This window comes from Alternaria postmessia, assembly GCF_024291825.1.
Source record: "Alternaria postmessia strain BMP 2775 chromosome Unknown scaffold_30, whole genome shotgun sequence".
Taxonomy (NCBI): Eukaryota; Fungi; Ascomycota; class Dothideomycetes; order Pleosporales; family Pleosporaceae; genus Alternaria; species Alternaria postmessia.
Window position 1 is genome coordinate 70,140 of NW_026260103.1, and position 13,654 is coordinate 83,793.

The following is a 13,654-nucleotide window of genomic DNA, read 5'->3' on the forward strand; positions in this document are numbered from 1 at the left end:
TCACCTGCACCTCCCTCGGGCATCCTAGTGCTTGCATATGCATCATTGTGCTTCTTATACTTTAGCTGTTCGGTCAATACAAGATCAATACACCCTTCTCATTCATCTTGTCCATCGTGTCTTTGCTTGTGTTGCTTTCAATCCATTGTCCTGACCATCCAGTTCGCCCTGACATCCAACCTTGACCGCTAACATGTACGCTGCACTAAGCTGCCATCCTCCGCTGGGACAGACGACTACTATTTCCTCTGATCGAGAATCGGTCAGATTCACTGTAGTCATTGAGAGCTCTGCCGGCTCAGCAAAGACGTGGGAGGTTGCTCTGTGGCACAACTTTGATACTCTGGACCAATGGACAAGCACTAGTTTGCAGTCGAGTAACGAGGCATCAGTGGTCAGCATCAGTCATACAGTATGGGCGCGTCGGGAAACTAACTGCTCAAAGACAGCCGTCAAGCCCGATAAAGCAGATGTACAACGTCAGTACTATACAATCGATTTGCCGGGACGTCCGAAGCACGGGTCTTCTCTGTCGTACACCATCACATTCAGAGCTTCAGAGGTAAGTGCTAGACTCTGTGCTTACAATGAGCTTCACTTTGTTCCAGTCTTTTAGTTTCTTGCCATTGGATCGATGGTCGCAGATGGGCACGCGAACCCCTCCGCTGACATGCGCAGAACGAGCCTTGGAAATGGGCCAATGAACAGTTCTCAACTTCGGACGGTCGCATCATATACCAGTCGCCAGATCCGCTAAAAGAAGACTTGACATATTACCTTGAGGGTCTTCCACCATTTCTCAACATTTCCAAAGAACAGAGCGATACGCCCAATACGGTCCTATGGGACCTGACCTACCCCGTGAGCGCAGCGTCAGGCAAGACATCCGGTCAATCGAGCGAGAGGCTTGGCAAGCCGACGAATCTCTCACGTTGGTTCGCTGAAGTCAGATTATGGGCTCCATGGCTCGCTCCGAGACAGGGCAAGGACCGATTCCAGCCAGACAAGGATGCTATGTTGGCAGCGTTCGAGCGCCATGACGGCTCTCATCTGGTTCTTCTCGCAGTGAGTGGATTAGACGAGGTACTAACACTTCTCAATCACGATAGTGACGGCAGAGTCGTCATGAACGCCAAGAATGATAGCGAAAAAGACGGCACTGTACGCATTGTTGCTGCAGTAGGCAGAAAGTTGGACGACGCAGTAGCAGCCTCCATGTACTATGCTCGCAAGCTCGTAATGGCATATGAAGCATCGACGGGGCAAATCAATGAAGAGGAGAAGGCTTTGGTTGACGACTTCAAACCGCAATGGCTAGAGAACTGGTACGACGGCTTGACGTACTGCACCTGGAACGGTCTTGGCCAAAAGCTCACCGAAGATAAGGTTTTCGATGCCTTGGAGTCACTTCGCAAGAACGAGATCAATATCAGTAATCTGATTATAGACGACAATTGGCAGTCACTCAACACTGAAGGCGGGGACCAGTTTAACAACGCTTGGATGGAGTTTGAAGCAACCAAAACTGGGTTTCCCCGTGGTCTGAAAGCAACAGTGAGCGACATCCGAGAGAAGTATAGTCACATCCGACACATCGCTGTTTGGCACGCGATCTTTGGATATTGGGGCGGTATAGCTCCCGAGGGGAAGATAGCCAAAGACTACAAGACCACCAAGGTACAACTGAAAGACGGTGTATCCGGCGGAAAAATCACCGTCGTAGCTGAGGAAGATGTAGACCGTTTCTACAAGGACTTCTACGAGTTCCTGTCCTCGTGCGGTATCGACTCCGTGAAAACAGACGCGCAATTCTTCCTCGATGAACTCCACGATGCAGACGACCGCCGCAAACTAATGAAGTCTTATCAGGACGCCTGGTCCATCGCCCAACTGCGCTCCTTTTCCGCCCGCGCAATATCCTGCATGTCACAAGCACCCCCTCTGATCTTTCACTCTCAACTTCCCTCCAACAAACCACGCATGCTACTTCGCAACTCGGACGACTTCTTCCCCGAAGTGCCCGCCAGCCACCCCTGGCACATATTCTGCAACGCCCACAACTCCATTATAACACAATACCTCAACATCCTCCCAGACTGGGACATGTTCCAAACAAGTCATGACTATGCTGCCTTCCATGCCGCTGCGCGTTGCGTATCGGGCGGACCGATTTACATTACCGACGTGCCCGGCCAACACGACATCGATCTCATCCACCAGATGACAGGAAAGACGCCCCGAGGGGACACCGTCATTCTACGTCCCCACAACGTAGGCAAGACAACACAAGCCTACAACGCCTATGATGATATGGTCCTCCTCAAAGTAACGACCTACGTCGGCATGGCACACACCGGCGTCTCGATCCTCGGTGTCTTCAACTGCACACCCAAGCCAGTCTCTGAACTCATTGCTCTGGACGCTTTCCCTGGTGCGGAAAAGGGTACGTACATCATTCGTTCGCATACTGACGGTCAGGTTACGGAACCGACCAGTGTGGCGACGAACAAGGCCTTTGTACACCTCGATTTGCCAATTAGGGGCTGGGAGATTCTCTCTGCGTATCCATTGCTGGATCTTGAACTCAAGAGGGCAGAAGATAGTGAGGCGAAAGGTCCGAGTAAGATTAGCGTGGCGAATCTGGGCATTGTGGGAAAGATGACGGGTGCGGCGGCGATAATTAGTGCAGATGCGTATGTGGATAGGAACTCAGGAAGACTGAGAGTTTGGACGAGTTGTAAGGTTTTGGGCACTTTCGGTGAGTTTCTGTTCTTTATCTCCATCCCTCTCTCTTCGCTATTGACATCCTGGCTAACAGTACACAGCACTTTACGTCTCGGATTTGCCCAAGCGCTCTATTGAGAACGACTTCTTCGCTGTGCTTTTCGGCCGCCCTGTCCCAGCTCACTGCGTCAGTGTTAGCAAGGAATGCGAGAATGTGCTTGAAATCGATACCGTTCGTGCGTGGAAAGAAACCGATTCAAAGGCTGGATGGAGTAACGAGGTTGTCGTTGAAGTTGTTATTCGATGAACATACGCTGGTTATGGAAAGAAATTGTGAAGAGGCTGAATAGTATGGAAAGAAGTCATCTCAAGCAAACACGAACAGCGTAGCGCAAAATCGCAATATAGAAGACAGAATCTTGCACTTTCAGGTATCTTGGATATGCATCAAACCCGCCGCAACGCCCTTGAACTATTGTGCTCAGAAAGTAGTACCAGAAGCTATGCACTTTTCCTCCTTGCCATCCCGTCTTGCAAAGAAAGGCGTCAGATCGTACATGGGCATTTCATGTCGTCTCCTAGAGTGTACCCAGTCCTTAACAGCAAGATAACGTAACGCTCATCATAACTTGACGCCCCAGACTCCACGTCCGCCGGCGACACCAACCCACTCGCCGCCTTGCCCTGTCAATGCGCTCTGAGGTGCCCAGCTAATGTTGCCGACTTCGTAGTCGCACCTCCAGCTGGCATAAGGTCCTTTCTGACCAACAGGTACATTCTGCGCACCTGCAGCCCCATTGGCGGAATGTGTAGTCGCTGGCTGTACGACTGGAGGCTGTGCTGAAGCATGTTCTCCGCTGATAGTCGCGCCATTGTTTGCATGAAGAAGATCCCATATGAGGACCAGTGAGTCGTCACCACCAGATGCGAGCATGCCTCTTCGTGACGGGTTCCACTCTATGCTGTTGACAGATGCAGAATGGCCGCGAAGCTCGAGGAGGGCCTGGCCCGGTTGTCGCACATCGAGGATGCGGATGAGGTTTGAGTCAGCGGCGAAGGTAGCAAGGAGATGTGAGTCATGTGGTGATGCGGCGAGCCGGAGGAGTGGAGGCGCATACGACATGGTCTGTTGGGCTTTGGTCGGAGACATGCGACCTGTTGGCGAGCCTGTAATCTGTTAATGATTGACGTGGAAAGTAAATAAACCAAGACTTACCCTTGTCTTTGTCATTGCCCTTGTCTGAAGGCTCGTAGATGATGGTGCTGTGCTCGAGACTGCGGAGATCGAACATGCGAACACTACCGTCGGCTCCACAACTGACAAAGACATCAACGCTACCTGCGCAGAAGCGTACATCGAAGACCTCCTTGTCGTGGGCAATCAATTGTGTCTTGGCGGTGAGGGAGGGTATGTCCCAAATAGTACAGGTCGTGTCTATGCTTGAGGTGATGATGAGCTTCGGCGACATGGTGTTCCAGTCGAGCGAGGTGAGGGGCGCAGTGTGTTCAGGGGTCTTTGAGTTGGAGAGAAGCGCGAGTGGTGTGAGCTTAGGGAGCTGTGGCTCGCGAGTGTTTACGGAGGATGAGCGGGTGATTGTGTTGCTCATGTTGTTGCCAGAGGCTTGAGGTAATGACCATAACCGCAGATGATCACCAGACGTTGCGAGGAGGTCGGTCGACTGCTTCTGCGAGGATGGCGGCTCCCACAGTATTCTCGTGACAGGGAAAGAACATGTGGCTTCAGCGATGGCATTGTATTCGAGGCCGTAGGGTGTGGCGCCGGGGACAGACGTGTCTTGGGGCGCTATTTGGGTGTCGAGAATGCGAATCTAGAAGTCGCGTCAGCATGGCGCATGTGAAAGTCAGTCTCGTACTCACGAAGTTGTGGTTGTCTTCGAGATAGCTGCCCACGGCCATCTTGCCGGCGCTGTTGCCGCCGGGGACGTTCCACTTGCACCAGTCGTAGGCGTATATGCTCCAGGGCGCAAGGTAGTTGCTGTTAGAGGGCACCTTGTTTCCGTCGGTGACCATGGTGTTGCCGTGTCCCATGCCGCCCTCCTGGTCCATGGTCGAGTTTGCGCGCGGCCTGATATCAGCCAGGCCCAGGGGCGATTGCGATGCAGCGCCAGAGGGAGTGGTAGGATAGTACTTTTGCGCAGGCGTGCCGGCGGCGTACTTGGACTGCTCGGGCGTGTTGGAAAAGGGAATGTATTTCTGGTCGGGCCCCAGGCCAGCTGGGCTCGAGCGCGAGTAGGAATGCGACCCTGAGTGGGGAGAGTGCTGTGCTTGGCTAATGGTGTTGGAGCGCGTGGGGAGCGTGTATTGCTGGGCGTTGCTCGCTATCTGGGTCTGGGTAGGCACGACGGGCGCGGTGTAAGCGGCGTTGGGTGCCGGTCGCTGCTGCTGTTGCTGCTGCTGCTGCTGTTGTGGCTGTTGTGATTGTTGTTGCGGCGGCTGTTGTTGTTGCTGTTGCTGCCCTGAACCGCCGGCGGGCTGGAGGCTACCGGGGACGGCCGGGGAGCCATACTGGCTGTTCTGAGGGGTTCCATGGTCGATGTTGATGTTGGGCGCCGATCGATAATTGTCGGGCGAGTTGTACATTGCCTGCTGCTGCGCCGGTACGGACGAGGGTACTGGGACATGCTGGCCTACCGCCGTCGATATGTGCAGCTCCTCGTTGGTGCGTCCGCCTGTAGTCGGGGCTCTATGTCGCGGGGCGTCGAAGCTCGAGTTGGCTGCTGGCGGCGCCGTCGAGGCCATGTAGCCTTCGCTCTGTCCTTGGGCATTCCCGCTGCTCTGCGGCATAAAGGCGTCGGTGCCGGCCCGCGTGGTGCCCTGGGTTGCTCCTCGCAGATTGCCTCCAGGCGCTCCTATGCCTAGTATCGCAGAACACACATCAGCCCAAGTTCAACGGTAGATGCCCCCAGAAGTGAGCCTACATACTCCCTAGCGCCGAAGCCGCTGCGAAGATGCCCTGCGCTGGGTCGTTCTGCGCATTGTGGTGGTGGTTTCCGAAGGGCATGGCGCCTGCAATTACTACTGCGCTGGTCCAGGCAGATAAAAGAGAGACTGTGGTTTGTCGCAGCGCGTAATCAATCGTCCAGGAGCTGGAAGTGCGGTTGGCGTCGACTTGCTGGGCAGCGGCGGCTCTATCTCGGTAAAAGTTCCCCACCACCCCTCCGAACCCTCCCTTCACGCCTACCCAGGGCTCAGAGTATATGTGATTCCAGCTCGCTTCCAGGCTATAGTTCATGACCCAGGGTCACAGTTTCTACCAACCGCAGCTTCCTTGACTAAATCTTACAGCCATGCCTCCATCACGCAAGCCTGTCCATCGTGCACTGCTGTTGCTGCCGCCTGCGCCCTCACCACCGTCATATGCTGCGCTCAAGGCCGCCTACAACTCACCCTTGTTCACTGTCTTGAGAGAGCTGGCCACATCCCCTCGCGTATCAAAAGAACCCACCGTTTTAGAAATTGCACTGCCATGCCCGCATCTGTACGGACATCTAGATGCGCCCCGGGGCGTACACTATGCGACTACTCAACAATTGGTCGCCGACCTCTACAAGCTCATCTGCATCACGGCTAGTAGAGAATCTATCGATACAGAAGACTCTGAGGGCGTTGATGCTCGCGTCATATTAGTCGCATATCCTCGGCATGGCCAATTGACGACGCCGCTGCCCGATTCAACTCCTGAGCAGGAACTCCAAGGGCCTGCTATCGATATCCATACGCTAGCCCGGAGTTCTCGGTCATGGGATACTATCTACTCGGTCGAGAGCGAGGAAGGGGAGCGCGTACTAAAAAGCTTTCTTTCTTTATCCCAAACTCAGACACCCATATCTAAAGTTCGCGGTGGCATTGTCAGTGTAGAAAGCCCAGAATCATCATCGTCTACCGGTAACTCAGACAACTCAATCAACCACATGTCCGTTGCCGTCGGAGGCACTTTTGATCACCTCCACATTGGTCACAAACTACTGCTCACCATGTTTGCCTTCATGTTGGGAAGACGACAAGCATCTCCTTCTGACACAACTCCCAGCGTGCTTACCGTTGGAATTACCGGAGATGCTCTGCTAGTAAATAAAAAGTTTGCAGAGCACCTCGAGAGCTGGAAAGAGCGTCAAGAATCGACACACAACTTCCTCTCATCTATCGTCTACTTTGGCCCCCCAGGCGACGAGCGTATCCACGTTGAAGAGATCAAGGAACCCGGGCCGAACGGACATGCCGTCCACGTCAGCTATCCTTTTGGGCTCACTATCAAATACGTCGAGATCTGGGATCCTTTCGGCCCAACCATCACTGACAAAGAAATTTCTGCCCTGGTGCTCTCTCTTGAAACAAGGGGCGGAGGTGCTGCTGTGAACAACAAGCGCAGTGAGCAGGGATGGAATCCCCTCGATATTTTTGAAGTTGCCGTCCTCGATGCCAGCGAGGAAGGCAATGTAGACGAGACGTTCCAGAGCAAGCTGAGCAGCACCGAGATTCGTCGTAAACGGAGCGAACGTGTTCAATCCAGGGCGAAAGCGTGAACCATGTTAATCAGGGTCTGAGCAGGGAGACGAAAGAGACACGTCTCGGAGTGTTTGTTGGCAGACAGTATGTGAGCAGAGGCGTTGTCGACTTACCATGTCGACAAGTTGACGAAGCAGGAGGTTGTCTAGTGTCATTTCTTGTGCGACATTGCACGACAGTTGCGTGCGCCAAAGCCACACGACCGCGCAGGTCCGCATGACATTACCAGGGCCGGCATAGGGCTTGTGAAGCAACACGTCGCCATAGTCGACAGTCTGAATGCATTAGAGCGTCATCATGTGCGAGCTGACTTACGGATGTAGACTCTCCGTAACGAATGTCTTTGACGCATGCGAAACAGGAGAGAATGACGCGCTTCTACAGCATAATTATATTGCACTCTTGACCACCCGTTTCAGCCCACTATGAGGCTCCCAAGCTCTGTGTCGTCATAAGACGCTCCATTGTTTCGCATAGCGCAAACGCCATCCCAAGTACACGGCAGTGGTATCGGTCGGATGACGCTTTTTCTGCGGCTGATTGGCGTCACAAGCGCTTCTGATGCATGCTGTGTTGGCAACGCCATGGAAATTTGCAGCCCCACCCCAGTGACTTCTATCACATGACCGAGTTTACGATGCGGACGCCCGCCATCAGCGAGACGGGAACATGGCTCCTCCCGAGCTAAAAGAGTCGATTTGTCGCTATGGACTACTGCAGCACACTATTCCTGTTGCAGTCTAATTCACCGCGTGCCATTGGAGATTTTGAAGCGGGCGTACCGGGATTGTCGCTGCAAGGCCAGGCTTCGTGTCCAGTCGTCTTCGCAACTCCAGCGACGCTTAGCTGACTGCTGGCAAAGAGGTCATGCATTTCTTCCCCCTACCGCGCCCCTCTGGCTGTCCTTCGCTTGCTATCCCACAGAACGGTGCCGTCGGATAACACCACGTCGTCAGTTGATGACCCTCTCCCGCTGTCGCTATCCAACTACCACCACCCGTCAGACGAGTATCCCGACCCGGCCCGAACTCTGCTGCCCTGCATCCAAAGTATATCCGCTGTGCGGTGCGCTCCTAAATCGCTTGGGAGCTTAAGCTTCGTGGTTGAGCTCCTCCTCCGCGGTCGTCATGAATGGTCCCACTTAAAATGGGTATCCTCGATCTTGCCGACGAGCTTCTTCGCATCATCCTCGAATATGTTGCCTCTGAACCAGAAAAACCAATCAGCCTGGAGCGCCGTGCCTATCTCTCACAGGAGAGCTTTAAGCTACCTCTGCCTCTAGAGCCTGACGACGCCGACACCGTTGCGAAATTTCGCCTCACATGCAGAAAGTTCGCCTTGCTCGGGGTGATTCATCAGGTTAAGTTGTGCCTGTACGAAATGCATGAGAGACGTACACTGACTTCGTATCTTCACGTCTGCAGTTCTCTCGCGTTACCACACGCTTCTCGCGGAAAGGACTTGAACGCCTAGAGAAGATTGCAAATCAGCCGCACATTGCGGGCCGCGTGAAGAAGTTCAGTTACATGGTACCGTTCTTTTATGATCAAGGTATCATCACAGATCCTGCTTCTGCCATCTTTGAAACTGACCAAGTTACAGGACGAGAGCGCATTCAGGAGCTTTTACGCACACGGCCTGAGAGTTTCGGCTTCCTTGATGTCGGTCACTTTCAAGAAAAAGTAAACGAGCAAAGGGACATCCTACGGACAAGAAAAGATGCTCGTATTTTGCACTTTGCGCTCCGGCGATTCACTTCACTCCAGCATGTTCAAATCCTGCGACTGCAGGACCAGCAAGATGCGGTGTTGATTTCGTATATGCGGGGTCACAACGAACTGAACAGTCTAGTGCCGACATGGCCACCAGCATGCCTGCATAGCGCGAAAACGATCGGTCAAGCTCTCCTTGAGTCCGAATCACCATGCTCAAGGTTCTCATCACCCATGTTAAGTCCTCAGAGTGTTCTAGGTGCCGCCAATAATCCTCCCTCAACGTTGGGAATTCTGGCCGAACGCCTCACTTGTCTAGAGTTACATTTCGATGATAGCACGGACCTGGACGTACGGATGCGGCATCTATCCTCATTGTCCAAGGCACTATTCACTGCGGCTAAGAACATCGAAGCAGTGCATATTGGTTTCCCTTCATATCGGCCACTCACGTTACGACTAGAAGAGCTTTTCCACAATGTCAAATGGGAAAAGTTGCAGGGTATGTTTTGAAGGTATGAGACGCACTGCGACATAGACTAACTTTATCTCGCAGCCTTTGGAATCCAAGCCTGGCGTCTTAACGCAGATGAAATCCTGGGTATCGCTCAGCGACACAAAGACACACTGCGTGGTTTGCGCCTTCGAGATGTGCTCTTAAAAGATGGCAGTATGTGGAGGGATGTGCTCCCCTGTCTACGTGACGACCTCACAAGACTCGACTGGGTCAGTCTCCGGCGAATCGGATACGAAAAACACTTCGACGAGCAGTTTGTCATGGGAGCCGAAGTCCCCGATGATCCTCTAGGAAGTGATAGCAGCGACGAAAGCGACGATGACAGCCACTACGAATACGATGGTGAACACGACGATCCATCCGATGACCACAGTGGTAGTGGAAATGATGCTGACGGTAGCTCGATAGCTGGCACCGAATCCGATGCAGAGACGGATGAGCCTGAACAAGGCGGTACTCTGCACTTTCCACCAATGCCAGACACACCGGCTTCAATAACATGGTGCAACTGCAATGGCCACATGGATAGCGTGGACGCTCTAGGGGATGATGGAGTCATGGTCACCAATCAGCAACGCAAATTCTGGGAGAAGTGGGTCGTGAGGAAGATCTGCACCGAGCAGCATGGTCATAAATGAGCGACCATCAGTCCGTCAGATATGGAAAGCCATGCGCATAGTGTTGTTGGTGGTGACCTGGGCGTAAGAAGCAATTTACTATCGAACCGGTTGTAGCTTGTCTGCAGGTGCGATCACGTTCTAGGTCCCGCATGCGGTCCATGAACCGCATATGCGTGTTCGCAGCAGCCACAGCACTACTCGGGCGCTTATGCAAACCCAACAACCCGTCACCAGGTCACATCAACGATTCGGTACGAACGCGCACTGCGCCGCAGAGTCGCACTTTTCATGTGGACCTGACCAGACGACCCCACGCATCCGCATCCTCCAAACACTCGGACCGATAGACGACAACGTCTTCAAACATCCATTTTCTTGGTTGTTCCTACTTCATGGATATCTATCGAAGCATTGCGCAGGCGCTCCTGGCTCTTTGCGTACCATATCTTCTCGAAGGGCGGACTGTTCACATCTATGCTTCGTCTCTGACGCCAAAAGTTATGCGCTTGCATCCTATTTCACTTTTCAACATCTCAACCCTGAGTAACGAATGTAACGTAGCGTGGGAAGGTATCTGCTTTTCATCTCATCAGTCCGATTAGACACATCATCTTTCTTTTCCAATCTATCGCCCTTCTCCTCAACGATGTCATCACGAAGCTCAAGGTGGGACACACTCGGAGGCTGTCTGTAATCAGTCCGACTTTTACATGTTAAATACGGCTACTAGGCTTCACTGTTTTATCTGTTCCTATCAAATTTTACTCCTCCGTACAGTCTGGTAAAGTCAAGACAGTAGCATGGGCAGTAAGACAACTGTCGATAGAGCTAGTCTATCTCACTTCACACTCTAACCTTCCTCTTTCCTTCTCTACATAATTCAAACAATTATACTAGTAAGGCTGCTTTATTTCCAGTCAGCAGCTTTGTTTATCGTACTGGAAAGTGAGAGCGTCAGGAACAGCATGCTGGCGAACTTCATCACTAACAACTTCGGCAGAGCGATGGAACTTCACCGCCAATTAAACCCTCAACTTATATCTCAGGTGCCTTCCATGACACCACCTAGACGCCATGATCACTAGGTATAAGATCAACTACCTCTACTGCGCAGTCACTGCCTTGACCCAAATGAACACCCTGACTCATTGTCCTAGACAGTTTGACATAAGAAGCCTCCTCTGTTCCCTCACCACACGTAACGCGCTCATGACACGTCAGACGCGTTCTCACACGTCTTCTTGGCGTGCCAACATGATGGTAACAGTTCAACGCGCCTTGATTTGGCTGTCTGATCCACGAAAACTCTTCAAGCAGATTTTTACTTACTTACTTACTTACTTACTTATTTACTTACAACATCGTAATGACAAGACATACCTGGACGGTTGCAGATGCCGGCGTGATGCTATGGGAGCCGGCCGTAGATGCTGCGACAGCTACGGTACTGCAAGAAGCGCATGCTCTGGAGCAATCAGACAACGTGGCAGAAACTGATGATCAAGGTAAGTGGTCACCAATTATGCTTGCCCATAGTGTTACAGGGCAAGGGCTAACAGCCTGCGAGTAACGTTAGCTAGCAGTCACGATGACTGCGAAGTCAGCAACGAGCAAGACTTGGTGCTACCTTCTCTCGAAGGCTTCTTCGGATCGTATACAAAGGATGAGCCTGGCGAAGATCTTAGATCAGAAACTCCTCTGGACACGTCACAGTACGCATCAGGGACTACCGAGTCGTTCTCAAGTCCCTGCCCACTATTTTCAAGCAAAGTTGCCTCTACTAAGCTACACAATTCTTCGAAGACAAGCCGTCATCTCGAAGTTTCCAATATTGAACGAACGCCACCGGTACGTCGAACTCTCAACTTCGAGATGGCAAACGTCCGTAAGACACTCGATACCAGTGGGTTTGGTTCGTTAGCAGCATTGAAGAACCTCGAACGTGACCCGCCTCATCAATGGGATGAAGACGAGCGGGCACTGCTGGCGATCCTTTACCGATGGTACAATGACAAAGACACAACGACACTTCCAAGGGTTTTCAATGCTATTACCGACCAAGATCTGCGACTTTCAGTTATTCGCCATCAGTTCGACAGCCACCTGATCTTATACGGTCCACGTGCTTACCCGGAATTCGGTCGCGTTACGGCCGTTCCTTTCAACGATCCTGAGCAGAAGTACGGCGAGATTCGTGCGATCATCGAAGAAAAGGCGGCCGAGTATGGCATTAACTCGTCGCGGCGGAGAATCGAGGTCAAACGAAAGTCCGGTTTAGCTCAATACGCGAGATCTCTAACTACAAGGAAGTACTTCAAGTCTCTAGTTCGGCGCGCGGCAGAGAGGGAGAGGAAGAGGTCTCACGCACCTCCAGCGCCAAATGCCCAAGAATTGTCAACACAGGTTTCTCCGCTTGGAGGAGTTACTCTGGCAACGAACGTCGATTGTGAAGACGAAGAAAGATGGTACGACGTCGAGGACATTCGCAGATCCCCAGTCACATACACGCAGCCGAGCTCTAGACCGTTGCCTACCACCAACTCTATTGGCTTCAGGGTATGGGATGCAAACAGCAGGACGTTGTTCGATGAAGAGAGTGGTTTCGTGAGCCAAGCGTTCTCAACATGGCCGGTTAAGTATCCACCGCCTTTCCCCCCTGATGGTCTAGGACTACAGGCGCTGATGATTTTCTCAACTTGGCATCTTTCAATGAGCGGTGGCGCATCCCCGTTTGTATCTGTCTCCACTAGTCTCCTACAGGCACTGGTGAAGGCTTCTACAATGGAAGATCCCAGGATTGCTATCAGTATGTCTCATTCACAAATAAACTCGTTGATTCTGGCTAATTATTAATCTTACATATAGTCGCTCTTGATCACCCTTTGCTCCAAGAGCCCAACAAAACCTTGCCGGCGGCAAACATTATGCGAATGCTGAAAGCAGCAGGGCTAGCTTCGTGGGCAAGGTACAAAGGACTTGCAGGTAATACAATAATACGCAATATATGCTGTGTTTATACTAAGATTCGTCAGAACGGATGGTATGGGCTTCTATACCTATTGCAGCTCTTATCTCGCACTTCCCGATCGAGGAACTACGCCAACTCTGCAATCAAGAACAAACATGCGCAGACATGCTAAGTTTTGACAAGATACAACCTGGCAGCAAAACACAACATGTCTCCTCGCGATTACGGGACAAGAATAATATGATAAGTGTTAGCATGTCACGAGCTATGGCTTTGGTATCACGGGCGTTTGGCATGCATCGCAATAATAAAAGCTTAGCTCATATTCAAGGACTCGTATCGTCCCTGGTAGACTCGTTCCAGCTAAAACAAGTCTTATCAGAAAGCCACTACACGTCAAGCATCATCGCTAGAGCGTTCGCTATAACGCTTAGATCACAGGCTCATTCGGTCCAGGACATTGAGCTTGCGTTCAGGGATGGCGTTCAGCGAGGGACAGATACCATCGCCTTCTACGCCCGCCGCCTGAAGAAGCGCTATAAAGATATGACTTTCTCAGCCGTATAAGAGATACAGTGGACTGTAT

General features: G+C 52.1%; 5 protein-coding genes across 5 annotated transcripts; 4 read left to right on the top strand and 1 right to left on the bottom strand.

Moving 5' to 3' along the window:
- Positions 1 to 193: 193 nt before the first annotated feature.
- J4E82_005577 (uncharacterized protein) lies at positions 194 to 3,031 on the top strand (the record flags this gene model as incomplete). Its single annotated transcript, XM_051731839.1, has 4 exons — positions 194 to 394; positions 446 to 562; positions 679 to 2,758; positions 2,826 to 3,031. The coding sequence occupies 4 exons, from the start codon at positions 194 to 196 to the stop codon at positions 3,029 to 3,031; spliced, it is 2,604 nt and encodes an 867-aa protein (XP_051588329.1).
- Positions 3,032 to 3,346: 315 nt separating this feature from the next.
- On the bottom strand, positions 3,347 to 5,746 carry J4E82_005578 (uncharacterized protein; the record flags this gene model as incomplete). Its single annotated transcript, XM_051731840.1, has 4 exons — positions 3,347 to 3,891; positions 3,941 to 4,553; positions 4,603 to 5,600; positions 5,668 to 5,746. The coding sequence occupies 4 exons, from the start codon at positions 5,744 to 5,746 to the stop codon at positions 3,347 to 3,349; spliced, it is 2,235 nt and encodes a 744-aa protein (XP_051588330.1).
- Positions 5,747 to 6,032: 286 nt separating this feature from the next.
- On the top strand, positions 6,033 to 7,268 carry J4E82_005579 (uncharacterized protein; the record flags this gene model as incomplete). The annotated part of the gene is made up of 1 exon (XM_051731841.1): positions 6,033 to 7,268. One exon carries the CDS (start codon positions 6,033 to 6,035, stop codon positions 7,266 to 7,268), a length of 1,236 nt encoding a protein of 411 aa, XP_051588331.1.
- Positions 7,269 to 8,382: 1,114 nt separating this feature from the next.
- On the top strand, positions 8,383 to 10,118 carry J4E82_005580 (uncharacterized protein; the record flags this gene model as incomplete). The annotated part of the gene is made up of 4 exons (XM_051731842.1): positions 8,383 to 8,610; positions 8,676 to 8,802; positions 8,854 to 9,465; positions 9,520 to 10,118. 4 exons carry the CDS (start codon positions 8,383 to 8,385, stop codon positions 10,116 to 10,118), a joined length of 1,566 nt encoding a protein of 521 aa, XP_051588332.1.
- Positions 10,119 to 11,466: 1,348 nt separating this feature from the next.
- On the top strand, positions 11,467 to 12,953 carry J4E82_005581 (uncharacterized protein; the record flags this gene model as incomplete). The annotated part of the gene is made up of 2 exons (XM_051731843.1): positions 11,467 to 11,605; positions 11,677 to 12,953. 2 exons carry the CDS (start codon positions 11,467 to 11,469, stop codon positions 12,951 to 12,953), a joined length of 1,416 nt encoding a protein of 471 aa, XP_051588333.1.
- Between the last annotated feature and the right edge of the window lie 701 nt (positions 12,954 to 13,654).